The sequence below is a fragment of the Micropterus salmoides genome, unplaced genomic scaffold, assembly GCF_014851395.1.
Source record: "Micropterus salmoides isolate LMB-PRFRI ecotype aquatic unplaced genomic scaffold, ASM1485139v1 Ms_hic_scaffold_19, whole genome shotgun sequence".
In the NCBI taxonomy this organism is placed as follows: domain Eukaryota; kingdom Metazoa; phylum Chordata; class Actinopteri; order Centrarchiformes; family Centrarchidae; genus Micropterus; species Micropterus salmoides.
In genome coordinates, this window is record NW_024041039.1 from 5693780 (window position 1) to 5707479 (window position 13700).

At 39.0% G+C, this 13700-nt stretch overlaps 1 protein-coding gene across 3 annotated transcripts in view; it reads left to right on the plus strand.

Annotated features, from left to right (window-relative positions):
* The window catches only part of LOC119910944 (trichohyalin-like), a 36800-nt gene that overhangs the window by 6814 nt on the left and 16286 nt on the right, over positions 1–13700 (plus strand). For all 3 annotated transcript variants that reach the window (XM_038729812.1, XM_038729811.1, XM_038729810.1), the window contains exons 2-12: positions 751–984; positions 2939–2977; positions 3586–3624; positions 4216–4254; positions 4832–4870; positions 5736–5774; positions 5986–6024; positions 7834–7872; positions 8473–8511; positions 9045–9083; positions 13275–13445. In XM_038729812.1, coding sequence (XP_038585740.1) covers positions 751–984; positions 2939–2977; positions 3586–3624; positions 4216–4254; positions 4832–4870; positions 5736–5774; positions 5986–6024; positions 7834–7872; positions 8473–8511; positions 9045–9083; positions 13275–13445 — 756 coding nt within the window. The remainder of the gene's footprint in view (positions 1–750; positions 985–2938; positions 2978–3585; positions 3625–4215; positions 4255–4831; positions 4871–5735; positions 5775–5985; positions 6025–7833; positions 7873–8472; positions 8512–9044; positions 9084–13274; positions 13446–13700) is intronic.

Here is a 13700-nt window from a genome sequence, read left to right on the forward strand (position 1 = left end):
ACGCTTATCGGCACTTTTTACTAAATAATTGCCTTTAAAAAAATATATCGTTCAAAAACGCGGTTGTGGCTCAGGCGGTTGAGCAGGTTGGCTGAATTGCCACCAGGGGCAATGGCAGTGTATGAGTGTGTGTGAATGTTAGTTTCTGTTTGAGCACTTAGGCTCAGTGAGTGGATGTAGTGTAAAAGTGCTTTGAGTGGTCAAAAAGACTAGAAAGGGACTATACAAATACGGAACATTTACAAAAAAAGAGTAAATTCAGAACAGGATTCAAATTGTATAATAATAAGCTTTATTTATTTATATAGCACTCATTAAGTGCTTCACAACAAATCACACATACACATAAAATACACATAAAAAGGGGTGTGATGGCACATAGATAAGATGCTTGCCTTTGGTGGGGGAGACCTGGGTTCGATTCCAGTGACCCATCCACCATTGTGTCCCTGAGCAAGACACTTAACCCTTAGTTGCTCCAGAGGTGTGCGACCTCTGACATGTATAGCAATTGTAAGTCGCTTTGGATAAATTCAGTCTCCAGTGGTACAATGTTCTGCCCATATAGAGCCCTAATTAGCTCCTCTGTTTCAGTGCACTCATTGGTCCTCCCTAAATGTAAATCCCATCCTAAAATTCATTTAGCATTTAGCTGTTTTTCCTGTTTCTGAGTTTCATCAGTTCAGTGCAGAGTAACAGCTAACCTAATAGATTTTCAACTCATGAGTGGGACTTTTGTTTTCCTTGCAGGTGTACACTTGCAATGATTCAGTGTGAGGAGGAGGAGTTGAAGGATAAGCTGACGGAGGAGGAGAAGGGGGAGAAGTGGCTGGAACAGAAGCTGCAGGAGTGTCGGTGTGAGAAGCTCCCAGCACCGCCGCCGCCGCCGCCGCCGCCGCCACTACGGGAGCGGCTGCAGGAACACCGGCAGGAGCGGCTGAAAGAGTGGCGGCAGCGGCGGCGGCAGCGGCGGCGGCAGCAGAGGTTAGAGACTATTGTCCGTGACACTTCTCCTTTTTTGGGGGGGGGGGGCAGGATACACGTGGCAGCCATCTTGCGTACGCTAAGGTGTTTTCAGTGGTTGTCGACCTTTTTTTGGCCAGCGCCTGGTATGCAGGTCCCTTACTGCCCCCAATCAAAAAAAATGTTGGCTATTTGCAAGTCAGTGCTTTACAGAGGCATAGAAAACGGCAAAGAAAAAAGAAGAAGTAAATAATTGTGTAAAGTTCAAAATAAGATTGCATTTAAAATAGCATAAAAACAAAAGCAAATAAATAGTTGCTGATTAAAAATAGGTTATGAGTCTAATTTATTGGAAAGTCTCAGAAAACAAGAATGTTTAAAGTTGATCTGGTGGGTGAGGATGTTTCATAATAAACTACTCAGACATATTTAGGCCTGATACCATTTTGTGCTTTATAGAGAGTAATAGGATTCTAACTAGATACTGTGAATGCTGGCCCCCCAAAAGGTTAAAGGTTAGCAACAACATAGGATGCGAATGCTTGCAGCATTCACACCCAATAATAATAATAGGAAGTCCATACTTTGACACACAGGAAACAAGTGCAGTGATTTAAGGAGTGGGGTAATGTGCTCCACTTTCTTGGTGTAACTGAGGTCGCTCCATGTCTGTGTGGTGCTCACATCTTCCCTCTCATTGCTCCTAGGCCAAGGCCTACTTGTTGTAGGTCTTTAAGATGTGACAGTAAGCCTAGGCTACCGCTTTGAAATGTTTTATATCTTTTTTTATTTGCTCCCAAGTCCGTTTCACACAGCGTCTCGCAACCGTTAAAAGAAATGGGTTTAATTTTTCTTATGTGAGGCTAAACATACAGAATTGATCATATAGTTTGGTAGGCTTATTGAAATAAAGTTTAATATGAATGTATTTGTTTTAGGTTAGTAACTATCTTGCATTATAGAGACAGGTCATGTAGTGCCCCACCTTTTACTGTGGGCGCAGGTAATGTGGGGCAGTTTTTAAAAGCCTAAATGTTGAGATTCAGTCTTTCGACCACTATTTAATTTTTGGTTTGGTGCTTTATGAAGTTAATGCACTTTTGAGTGTGTTAAATAAATTAATCTTATTTTAGAAGTGTATGAGAAGTTCTTATTTATATAATATATATATAATATATATATATATAACTTATTCAGTGCCTGAAGCTTTTAATGTGGAAACACACAGCTGAGATGAAAGAATAAGGCTAAGCTTGTCATACACGCTATAAAAACACATCATAACAACGCATTCATATTATAGGTTACGCCTGTTCATTTAGGCTAGGCAATCACACTGTTTTCTGTTTTACTGCATTTGTCAGCCGCAGCTGTGCAACTTAGACTTTATCTATTTATCAAATATTACAGTTTGCTCTTCGTTGGGTTAAATATGACTGAGTAGACTTTGACCAGGATTTGACTGCTGCTAACTTATGGCTCATGGCTGGATTGGGAAACCCTGGGTTGACTTACTGATTTAATAACCTGTTTTGCATGACCGCTTATCCTGATTGAGATTGTTAGTGTTAGTGAAGCCAGATAACAAAGACACACTGGGTGTTTGTTACGTTGGTTTCGTGCTGACAGACAACGGCGTTAACAAGCCTCCTCCATGTGCAGTGCACCTTCTTCTGAAATGGAATCGCGAGTGGAAATATCTGAGTTCTGTATCTTTCAGCAACTTAATAAAACACACTGTTGATTGAGAAAGTCAACAGAGCAGACACAAACAGAAGAGGCGGGAAAAGCCGATGTGTTTTCAGTAAGAGACCAGAGGTTTAGGTGTGTGCATCTGTGTATGTTATAACAGACTTTATAAAACATGGATTTCTATATTATTATAATATGAATATTATAAATATTATGCAGATTCTTTGAGACTAAAATGAGATGGTGGATTGTATGTGTGTATGTGTGTTTATGTTTCTTGCAGAGAGCATCTGGAAATGGGACGTTCTGAGTCAATCCAGAGGTAAGGCTCACAAGGATGCATTAACAGTTTTAATGAAAGACCCGCTACTTATATAAAGTGTTTACTAACAGTAAAATGTTTCATCATTTAGGAACATTTTGTACACTCACACATCACCACTACAACCTCCTTGAGCTTTTTCCATACTCTGTAATCGTATTTAAAAACCTGTTGCTTTTACTTTTAATGTTTATTTTCATCCTGGAAAAAGTAGCATCATATCAGTGCTTTGTAGCCCCTCTGTGCTGTACAGAGGTTAGATTAGGATGTGTGTTTATGGTCAGAAATTGTGAATCTAAAATAAGCGCCTTGTAGTCTTGTGGAGGTGCAGCAAATGAGAGAGAAACTGTGTCATTTTATTAAAATGCTCCTCAGGACTCAATCCTTTTGTTTTATAGATTTATAAACAATCTTCTGTCAGTCTGCTCTGAGTGTAATAATTATCGGAACTTTTATGTATATAGCTCTTTGCAAAAATTATGTTACAACACACATTATAGGAAAACATGGATAAGTTACAAGCTTTTAAAAGTAAATAATATACAGATTGTAAGAGACTAAAATAAGATGGTGGAGTGTGTGTGTGTGTTTGATTATGTTTCTTGCAGATTCCTTCTGGAAATGGAACATTATTTCTCTGTTTTGAGGTAAGGCTCACAAGGTTGCACTGCCAACTTTAATGAAAGACCCTCCACAAGTGTTTACTAACATTAAAATGTTGCCTCATTTATGAACATTTTGTACAGTCACATGTCACCTGTATAACCTCTGAGCTTTTTCCATACTCTGTTATCGTATTTAAAAACCTGTTGCTTTTGCTCTTAATATTTATTTTCACACTGAAAAAATAGCATCATATCAGTGCCTTGTAGCCCCTCTGCGCTGTACAGAGGTTAGATTAGGATGTTTGTTTATGGCCAGAATTTGTCAATCTAAAATAAGCGCCTTGTGGATGTGCAGGCAATGAGAAAGAAACTGTCATTTTATTTATAAAAATGCACCTCAAGGGTCGATCCTTCTGTTTTATAGATTCATAAACAATCTTCTGTCAGTCTGCTCTGGGTGTAATAATTATCAGAAATTTTATGTATATAGCACTTTGCAAAAATGATGTTACAACACACTTTATATGAAAACATGGATAAGTTACAAACTTTAAAAGTAAATAATATAGAGACTGAAAGAGACTAACATAAGATGGTGGATTGTGTGTGTGTGTTTGATTATGTTTCTTGCAGAATGCTTGTTAAACAGAAACATTCTGCGTCTATCAAGAGGTAAGGCTCGCAAGGTTGCATTTCCAATTTTAATGAAAGACCCTCCTCTCATATAAAGAAGTGTTTAGTAACATTAAAATGTTGCCTCATTCATGAACATTTTGTATAGTCACACATCACCACTACAACCTCTTTGAGCTTTTTCCATACTCTGTAATCGTATTTAAAAACCTGTTGCTTTTGCTTTTAACATTTATTTTCATACTGAAAAAGTAGCATCATATCAGTGCCTTGTAGCCCCTCTGCGCTGTACAGAGGTTGGATTAGGATGTTTGTTTATGGCCAGAATTTGTGGATCTAAAATAAGCGCCTTGTAATGGCAATGAGAAAGAAACTGTCATTTTATTTATAAAAATGCTCCTCACGGGTCGATCCTTCTGTTCCTTCAGTCTGCTCTGAGTGTAATAATTATCAGAACTTTTATTTATGTAGCTCTTTGCAAAAATGATGTTACAACACACTTTATAGGAAAACATGGATAAGTTACAAGCTTTAAAAGTAAATAATATAGAGATCGTATGAGACTAAAATAAAATGGTGGATTGTATGTGTTTGTGTTTGATTATGTTTCTTGCAGAGAGCTTCTGGAAATAGAACGTTGTGTGTCTGGTTTGAGGTAAGGCTCACAAGGCTGCACTAACAGTTTTAATGAAAGACCCTTTTCTCATATAAAGAAGTCTTTAGTAACATTAAAATGTTGCCTCATTTATGAACATTTTGTACAGTCAATCACCTGTAACGTAACCTCTTAGGTCTAGGATGTTTGTTTATGGCCTAAATGTGTGCATCTGAAATAAGCCCCTTATAGTCTTGTGGAAGTGCAGGCAATGAGAAAGAAACTGTCATTTTATTTATAAAAATGCTCTTCAAGTCGTTACCATGGCGACCTGTCAATCAGGCTAAAGACTCGTACCCTTGGCACTGTGTAAATTTAACCAGCGCCGTTGAAAAAGCTTATTAGGAGTTGGCTGTTAACTTTCTCTGGTTGTACATTTAGTTTTAAGACCGCTGTTCGCTAGACAAAGTTATCAGCCCTGTTAAAATGACAGTTAACGTGAATTACAGATGCACCTAGCTAAGCAAGCAAGCTAGCTCCGCACACGGCCGTTAGCTCCGCCGTATCGTCCCTTCCAGGCACTTCCTGGTTGCAAAGAGTCGACATGGTGGCGCCCTATCGGCCAAACGGCAGTCCACAAACCAATGGGTGACGTCACGATCACTACGTCCATTTCTTACATACAGTCTATGTGTTCAACACAGGGTGAAAAGAGGAGCTGCAGCAATGTGCTGTATGAAAAAAAACATGGTGTTTTTTTTAAAATGAAACCATGTAAACCTGTTCTGGTACAACCTCTAAATAGGATTTTGAAACTGAAAATGAACATAAGACTACCTCTTTAAAAGTAAATAATATATAGATTGTATGAGACTAAAATAAAATGGGCGACTGTGTGTGTGTGATGTTATTATCTTTCTTGCAGAGACTTTCTGGAAGGGAGACGTTCTGCGGATATTGAGAGGTAAGGCCCACAAGGTTGTACTGCCAATTTTAATGAAAGACCTGAATGAAAGAACTTTTATTTATATAGCACTTTGCAAAATTATATTACAATACACATTATAGGAAAACATGGATAAGTTACAAGCTTTAAAAGTAAATAATATACAGATTGTATGAAACTAAAATGAGATGAATAATTGTATGTGTGTGTTTGATTACGTTTCTTGCAGAAAGCTTGAGGAAATGGAACTTTGTGTTTCTGCTTTGAGGTATGGCTCACATGGTTGCACTGCCAATTTTAATGAAAGACCCGTTATACACTGAACAAAATTATAAATGCAACACTTTTGTTTTTGCCCCCATTCATCATGAGCTGAAATCAAAGATCCAAGACTTTCTCTATGTACACAAAAGGCCTATTCCTCTCAAATATTGTTCACAAATCTGTCAAAATCTGTGTTAGTGAGCACTTCTCCTTTGCCGAGATAATCTATCCACCTCACAGGTGTGGCATATCAAGATGCTGATCAGACAGTATGGGGATTGCACAGGTGGGCCTTAGGCTGGCCACAATAAAAGGCCACTCAAAGATGTGCCGTTCCATCACACAGCACAACGCCACAGATGTCCCAAGTTTTGAGTGTGCAGTTGGCATGCTGACTGCAGGAATGTCCACCAGAGCTGTTGCCCATGAATTGAATGTTAATTTCTCTACCATAAACCGTCTCCAAAGGCGTTTCAGTGAATTTGGCAGTACATCCAACTGGCCTCACAACCTCAGACCACGTGTAACCGCACCGGCCCAGGACCTCCACATCCAGCATCTTCACCTCCAAGATCGCCTGAGACCAGCCACCCAGACAGCTGCTGCAACAATCGGTTTGCATAACCAAAGTATTTCTGCACAAATTGTCAGGAACCGTCTCAGGGAAGCTCATCTGCATGCTTGTCGTTCTCATCGGGGTCTCGACCTGACTGCAGTTTGTCTTCATAACCAACTTGAGTGGGCAAATGCTCTCATTTGTTGGCGTCTGGCACTTTGGAGAAGTGTTCTCTTCACTGATGAATCACGGTTTTCACTGTACCGGGCAGGTGGCAGTATGGCATCATGTGGATCAGCGGTTTGCTGATGTCAATGTTGTGTCAAGTGGCCCATAGTGGCAGTGGGGCTATGGTAAGGGCAGGCATGTGTTATGGACAGTGAACACAGGTGCATTTTATTGATGGCCTTTTGAATGCACAGAGATACCGTGATGAGATCCTGAGGCCCATTGTTGTGCCATTCATCAACGATCATCACCTCATGATAATGCAGCATGATAATGCTTGGCCCCATGTTGCAAGAATCTGTACACAATTCCTGGAAGCTGAAAACACCCCAGTTCTTGCATGGCCAGCATACTCACCAGACATGTCACCCAATGAGCATATTTGGGATGCTCTGGTTCGGCATATACGACAGCATGTTCCAGGTCCTGCCAATATCAGGCAACTTCGCACAGCCATTGAAGAGGAGTGGACCAACACTCCACAGACCACAATCAACAACCGGATCAACTCTATTTGAAGGAGATGTGTTGCAATGCAAATTGTGGTCACACCACATACTGATTGGTTCCCGGAACCCCCCCCCCGGAACCTCGCAATATAGTGAAACTGCACATTTCCGATTGGCCTTTTATTGTGGCCAGCCTAAGGAACACCTGTGCAATACCAATACTGTCTGATCGGCATCTTGATATGCCACACCTGTGAGGTGGATAGATTATCTCGGCAAGGGAGAAATGCTCACTGACACAGATTGACAGATTTGTGAAAACCTTTTGACAGAAATAGGCCTTTTGTGCACATAGAGAAAGTCTTAGATCTTTGAGTTCAGCTCATGATGAATGGGGGCAAAAAGTGTTGTGTTTATAATTTTGTTCAGTGTAATGTAGCACTTTGCAAAAATGATGTTACAACACACTTTATAGGAAAACATGGATAAGTTACAAGCTTTAAAAGTAAATAATATACAGATTGTATGAGACTAAAATAAGATGGTGGATTGTGTGTGTGTTTTACTATCTTTCTTGCAGAGACTTTCTGGAAATGGATCATTCTGTGTCTATCCAGAAGTAAGGCTCACAAGGTTACACTGCCAACTTTAATGAAAGACCCTCCTCTTATATAAAGAAGTGTTTACTACCATTAAAATGTTTTGAACATTTTGTACAGTCATACATCACCTGTGGAAACTCTTTGAACTTTTTCCATACTCTATTATCATATTTAAAAACCTGTTGCATTTACTTTTAATTTTCACACTGAAAAAGTAGCATCATATCAGTGCTTTGTAGCCCCTCTGCGCTGTACAGAGGTTAGATTTGGATGTTTGTTAATGGCCAGAATTTGTGAATCTAAAATAAGCGCCTTGTAGTCTTGTGGAGGTGCAGCAAATGAGAGAGAAACTGTGTCATTTTTATTTATGAGAATGCTTCTCAGGACTCAATCCTTCTGTTTTATAGATTCATAAACAATCTTCTGTCTGTCTGCTCTGAGTGTAATAATTATTGGAACTTTTATGTATATAGCACTTTGCAAAAATGATTTTACAACACACTTTATAGGAAAACATGGATAAGTAAACAAACTTTAAAAGTAAATAATATACAGATTGTATGAGACTAACATAAGATGGTGGATTGTGTGTGTGTGTTTGATTATGTTTCTTGCAGAGAGCTTCTAGGAAGTAAACATTCTATGTCTACCCGGAGGTAAGGCTCACAAGGTTGCACGGCCAACTTTAATGAAAGACCCTCCTCTTCTATAAAGTGTTTACTAACATTAAAATGTTGCATCATTTATGAACATTTTGTACAGTCACACATCACCTGTATAACCTCTGAGCTTTTTCCATACTCTGTTATCGTATTTAAAAACCTGTTGCTTTTACTTTTAATGTTTATTTTCATCCTGGAAAAAGTAGCATCATATCAGTGCTTTGTAGCCCCTCTGTGCTGTACAGAGGTTAGATTAGGATGTTTGTTTATGGTCAGAATTTGTGAATCTAAAATAAGCGCCTTGTAGTCTTGTGGATGTGCTGCAAATGAGAGAGAAACTGTCATTTTATTTATAAAAATGCTCCTCAAGGGTCGATCCTTCTGTTTTATAGATTCATAAACAATCATCAGTCTGCTCTGAGTGTAATAATTATCAGAACTTTTATTTATATAGCACTTAAATATATAGATTGTATGAGACTAAAATGAGATGGTGGATTGTGTGTGTATTTGATTGTTTCTTGCAGATTCCTTCTGGAAATGGAACATCATGTGTCAGGTTTGAGGTAAGGCTCACAAGGTTGCACTAACCGTTTTAATGAAAGACCCTCCTCTCATATAAAGAAGTGTTTACTAACATTAAAATGTTGCCTCATTTATGAATATTTTGTACAGTCACACATCACCACTAAAACCTCTTTTAGCTTTTTCCATAGTCTATTGTCATTTTTAAAAACCTGTTGCTTTTACTTTTAACTAGGGCTGGGCACATTAATGCATTATTATCGCATTAACGCATTAATTAATTAACGCCGACAATTATTTTATCGCACGTTAAGAGCATTCAGACCTGATCTGCTTCATGTTATAGCCTAATAATAGTGCCCATATAGTCTGCACAGGTCATTCCAACAGCAGAATTCTGTGATGAATATTGTGAGATAAATATTAGAGTCATTTTGTAAAGGGACTGAAACTCTCACCTCATCAGACTGAGGGCTGAAATGAACTTCTGTTTACAGGCAAAAGGCGCACCCAAAAAAGTAGTAGCCTACTGTGTAGCCTAGTGAATGATTAGGCTGCTGTAATCTGTGACTGTTTTCTACAGATACTATGTTTATTGGAACCTTGAGATGTTTCTACCTGTTAAAATGATCTGCAGTTCTGACAGAGATCACAGCTCAAACAGTGGACAGATGATGCAGCTGTGCAACAGGTCATATTTATTGACGTCGCTTTAAAATGACGGCTCCAAGGAAAGGAAATCTCAGGCCTTTCTCATTTCCCAAATTTCCACCTCCTCGATGTGCATTTTAAGAATTGAGATGCCCTTCAAGATGGCGTGCTGAGATCGATTTCCGGGTCACACGCTTGAGGAGTCAAGGAGACAGAAATTTGGGAAATGAGAAAGGCCCATTGTGTCCCTTGGAAAGCTGCTTGTGAATGTTTTTTTGTTTTTTGTTTTGTTTTGATTTTAAAACCTGTCCTGCCCAGCAGCCTGGTATAGTGTATAATGACCTGGATACCAAATTGTGCCAGACAGATTTTACTTTAACAAGAGAGTATTAAAATACTCCTTTGTCTATTTTATTATTTATTTAATTATGTATTGATTCATCACCGGGCCGGACAGGGGGGCAGACACGGGGATGGAGGGGCACAAACAGACAGCACAGAGAAAGGACAACACCTGTAAGAGAAGGGGGATGGAGGGTGGGGACAACAGGGAAAAGCTGTGGGAAACACCAATTGCAGAAAGCAACGAAACCTGCAATAGAACAGAGAGGGGGGCTTGGGGAGGAGAAAAACAACAACAACAAACAAACAAAAACAAACAATAAAAATAATAATAATAGTAAAAGACAACCAGCCGAACAGCAGCAATAAACAGCTGACATAGTAAGACAACTAAGAGAAAAATGAAAACAAGAAACAGTCACACACACTAAATAAGCAACACAACACAGCAATGAGAGCTGGAATAACAACAATTAATTTAAATAAGTAACTGAAAGAAAAGCATCAGGAATAATTCTACCAGGGACAACCTAAATTTGTTTGTGTCTGTGTGTGTCTGTGTGCGTGTGGGTGAATGTGTCTGTATGTGTGTGTGTGTGTACATGTGTGTGTGCATAAGCCTGTTAAAGAATGTAGTTGTTAGTGAGAGTGGGACGCCACGACTGTAACAGGCAGGCAAGAACCCCAGCAGCCAATAGGGGTGGGAGAAAGAAAAAGAATAAATCAAATAAAAAAACAACAACAAAGACTCCCAGATGCACCGCGATGCAAACGCAGTAGACCCCGACCCAAATGCCAGTTGACAACGTAATGCCGACGGAACGCAAAAAGCGTAACCCGCGGAAAAGCAGCGCCCGGACCGACCGCGGCGCGCACACAACATAGACCAGTTTTTTCTCGTTTTCATTTTCATAGATAGAAAATGTCATTTTAATTTTAATTTTGGCCTAAAAAGACCATGAGGACGTGACATGTAAATACAATAGACTGGGGGCACTGTTTTGTTATATCTTATGTTCTGGTCCAACTATCTGATGGATGAAAAGTAGTGGCCCAATGCAAAACTTATTTGCTGACCCCTGCTGTATATTATTACTTCTTTAACTAACATATTCAATATAGTTATGAGCATCTACACTGCCTGAATTCTACAAGAAGAAGAACGTAGTGGCAAATCTGTTCTGTATAGTTTGCCCGCTTGGGCTACTGTAGATACATGGCAGCACAACATGGCGACCTCCATGTAAGGGGGACCCTTGGTTATGTTGATATAAATGGCTCATTCTAAAGGAATAAAAACATAACGGCTCATTATGTAAGATCTTTATACGTCAATGAAAACAGTTCTGGATATTATATTGCAGTCAATATCATTAGATCCTCCTAAACATTACACACTGAGCCTTTAAGCTGACTGAAAATACTGGAGCCTTTACCTGTTTATAATATTTTTTCATTATCCTGGTTTAATCTAATAATAATTATTAAAAACATTATAGAATACACAAAAGTACAGGGCAAATAATAAAGACATACACCATAAGGCATCAATCAATTTGTGGTGTATTATGTGGTGTGCTTATAATAGGCTCCTACTACATCCAGGTTAAAGTGCTATCAGTGTGGACACCATAGATATGTGGATACTTGCAGGACTGAACTTGTGCAGTTAGCTGGTTATGCATAACTACTGGTCACAATAACATAAACGCAACTCTACCAAGAACATCTGCCCTTGAATTATTTGCCCCTTTTCCAAAGTAAGTCATCATGTTATGTCAGTTATGTTCTTTATCGATACTCTTACCGTTTTTTCTTCATTACGAAATATTTGCCTTTTAAAAAATATATTGTTCAGTAAAAGAGTAAATACAGGATTAAAATTGTATCATTTATTCTAACTAAATGTTTCCAGAGAAGCAACAGTAACGTTTACAGCAGCAAAGTCAGTATGTAAACTCAGTGTCTGACTGGAAACAAATCTAAAATGTCAAAATTACATTACATTTATTCATTTAGCTGACGCTTTTATCCAAAGCGACTTACAATTGTTATATATGTCAGAGGTCGCACCCCTCTGGAGCAACTAGGGGTTAAGTGTCTTGCTCAGGGACACATTGGTGTCTCACAGTGGATTCGAACCCAGGTCTCTCACACGAATGAAGAATAAAGAACATATATTAGTCAGTATCAGTCTTTCCTCCTGTCGTCCTCCCTCTGCTGCTTCTGGTAGAGAGGAGCATCTGGTTTGTGTCAGCCAGCAGCTTAGATTATAAGGACTTGCTAAATTTCACGGTATGTGTTACATAAGGATTTGCTATTATCTGAGCTAGCACCCTGTGCTTGTGTAAAACCAGCTGCGGAGGATAACATAGCAAAATAAAATATTGATTTGATATGTTTATGCTTATTAAAAAAGTGTATTGATGAAGTATTCACGTTTTAATCTCAACGTTTTTGTTGCACTTAAAGTAACAAGCATAGCTATCGTAAACTTGTGTCATCTCCACTGATCTGGTGCTGGCTTCACTCTGCATTGGTGTGTGCATGTGTGTACCATAAGCTGTGTTCAGACTGCAGGTACAAGTGACCCAAAATCTGATTTTTCTTTTGTGAACATGTCATAAATCGGAGAAATGTGACTGCAGGAGGAAACTGGGAGAGGGTAAAGAAATACAGGAGTCTCCCTTGAAAATATGGGAGGGTTAGCAAGTAGGAGCTAACTGTGTGTCTCCTTGTTTACGTCTGTACGACAGTGTGTGACTTCATGTTTCGCACAAGCGGGTCACCTTCAGGCCTCGGACAGTTCACACTTCAGCCTGATATGGACCACCTTCAAACTATAATGTGAAGAGCAAATGAATTCAATTTCATAATGTTACATTCAGTTTCAAGATAATAAGTTAATTGGTATCCAGTTTCAACTAATAAATTAAATCTCAGATTATGCTATTCAGATTCATTTCAGTTATTCAAGTTAAAGAATACAAATTCAGTCTCCAGTGCACAATTCTGCCCATATCCAGCCCTAATTACCTCCTCTGTTTCAGTGCACTCACTGGCCGTCCCTAAATGTAAATCCCATCCTCAGATTAATTTATCATTCAAATGTGTATTTCTGAGTTTCTGTGCATCAAGCTGTTTTTCCGGTTACTGAGTTTCATCAGTTCAGTGCACAGTTTCAGATGTATGTGGCAAATGAAGAAGTAGAAAAAGATGTTGTTTTCTTTTCCTTGTAGGCAGAGTGAAGAGAAGGAGAAGATGACGAAGAAGAAGATGATAGAGGAAGAGAAAAAGAAGGAGGAGCTGAAGAAGAAAGGGGAGGAGCTGAAGAAGAAAGAGGAGGAGCAGAGGCTTCTCTCTGGAAACCCCCTGTGTGGACAACATGCGAGCAAGATTGAAGTTCAGAGGTGAGATGAGGATGTCTGACTGTCATGCCTGCACGTGTCACAAAGACAGGGAATGATTGTGACTGTTGTTGCTAAGAAACAATGATATAATAATCCGTTATTAACCACATCAAACCTCCAGACAGGTGCAAAACCCAAACATCATAGTATGATACAATATAGCAGTTTTTGCAAAAGAATGCAGTGCAATTTATTCTCATAAATAAGGTGAACAGGAAGGAAAATTTCATTTAAATTGATGCCGTTTTAAATGCA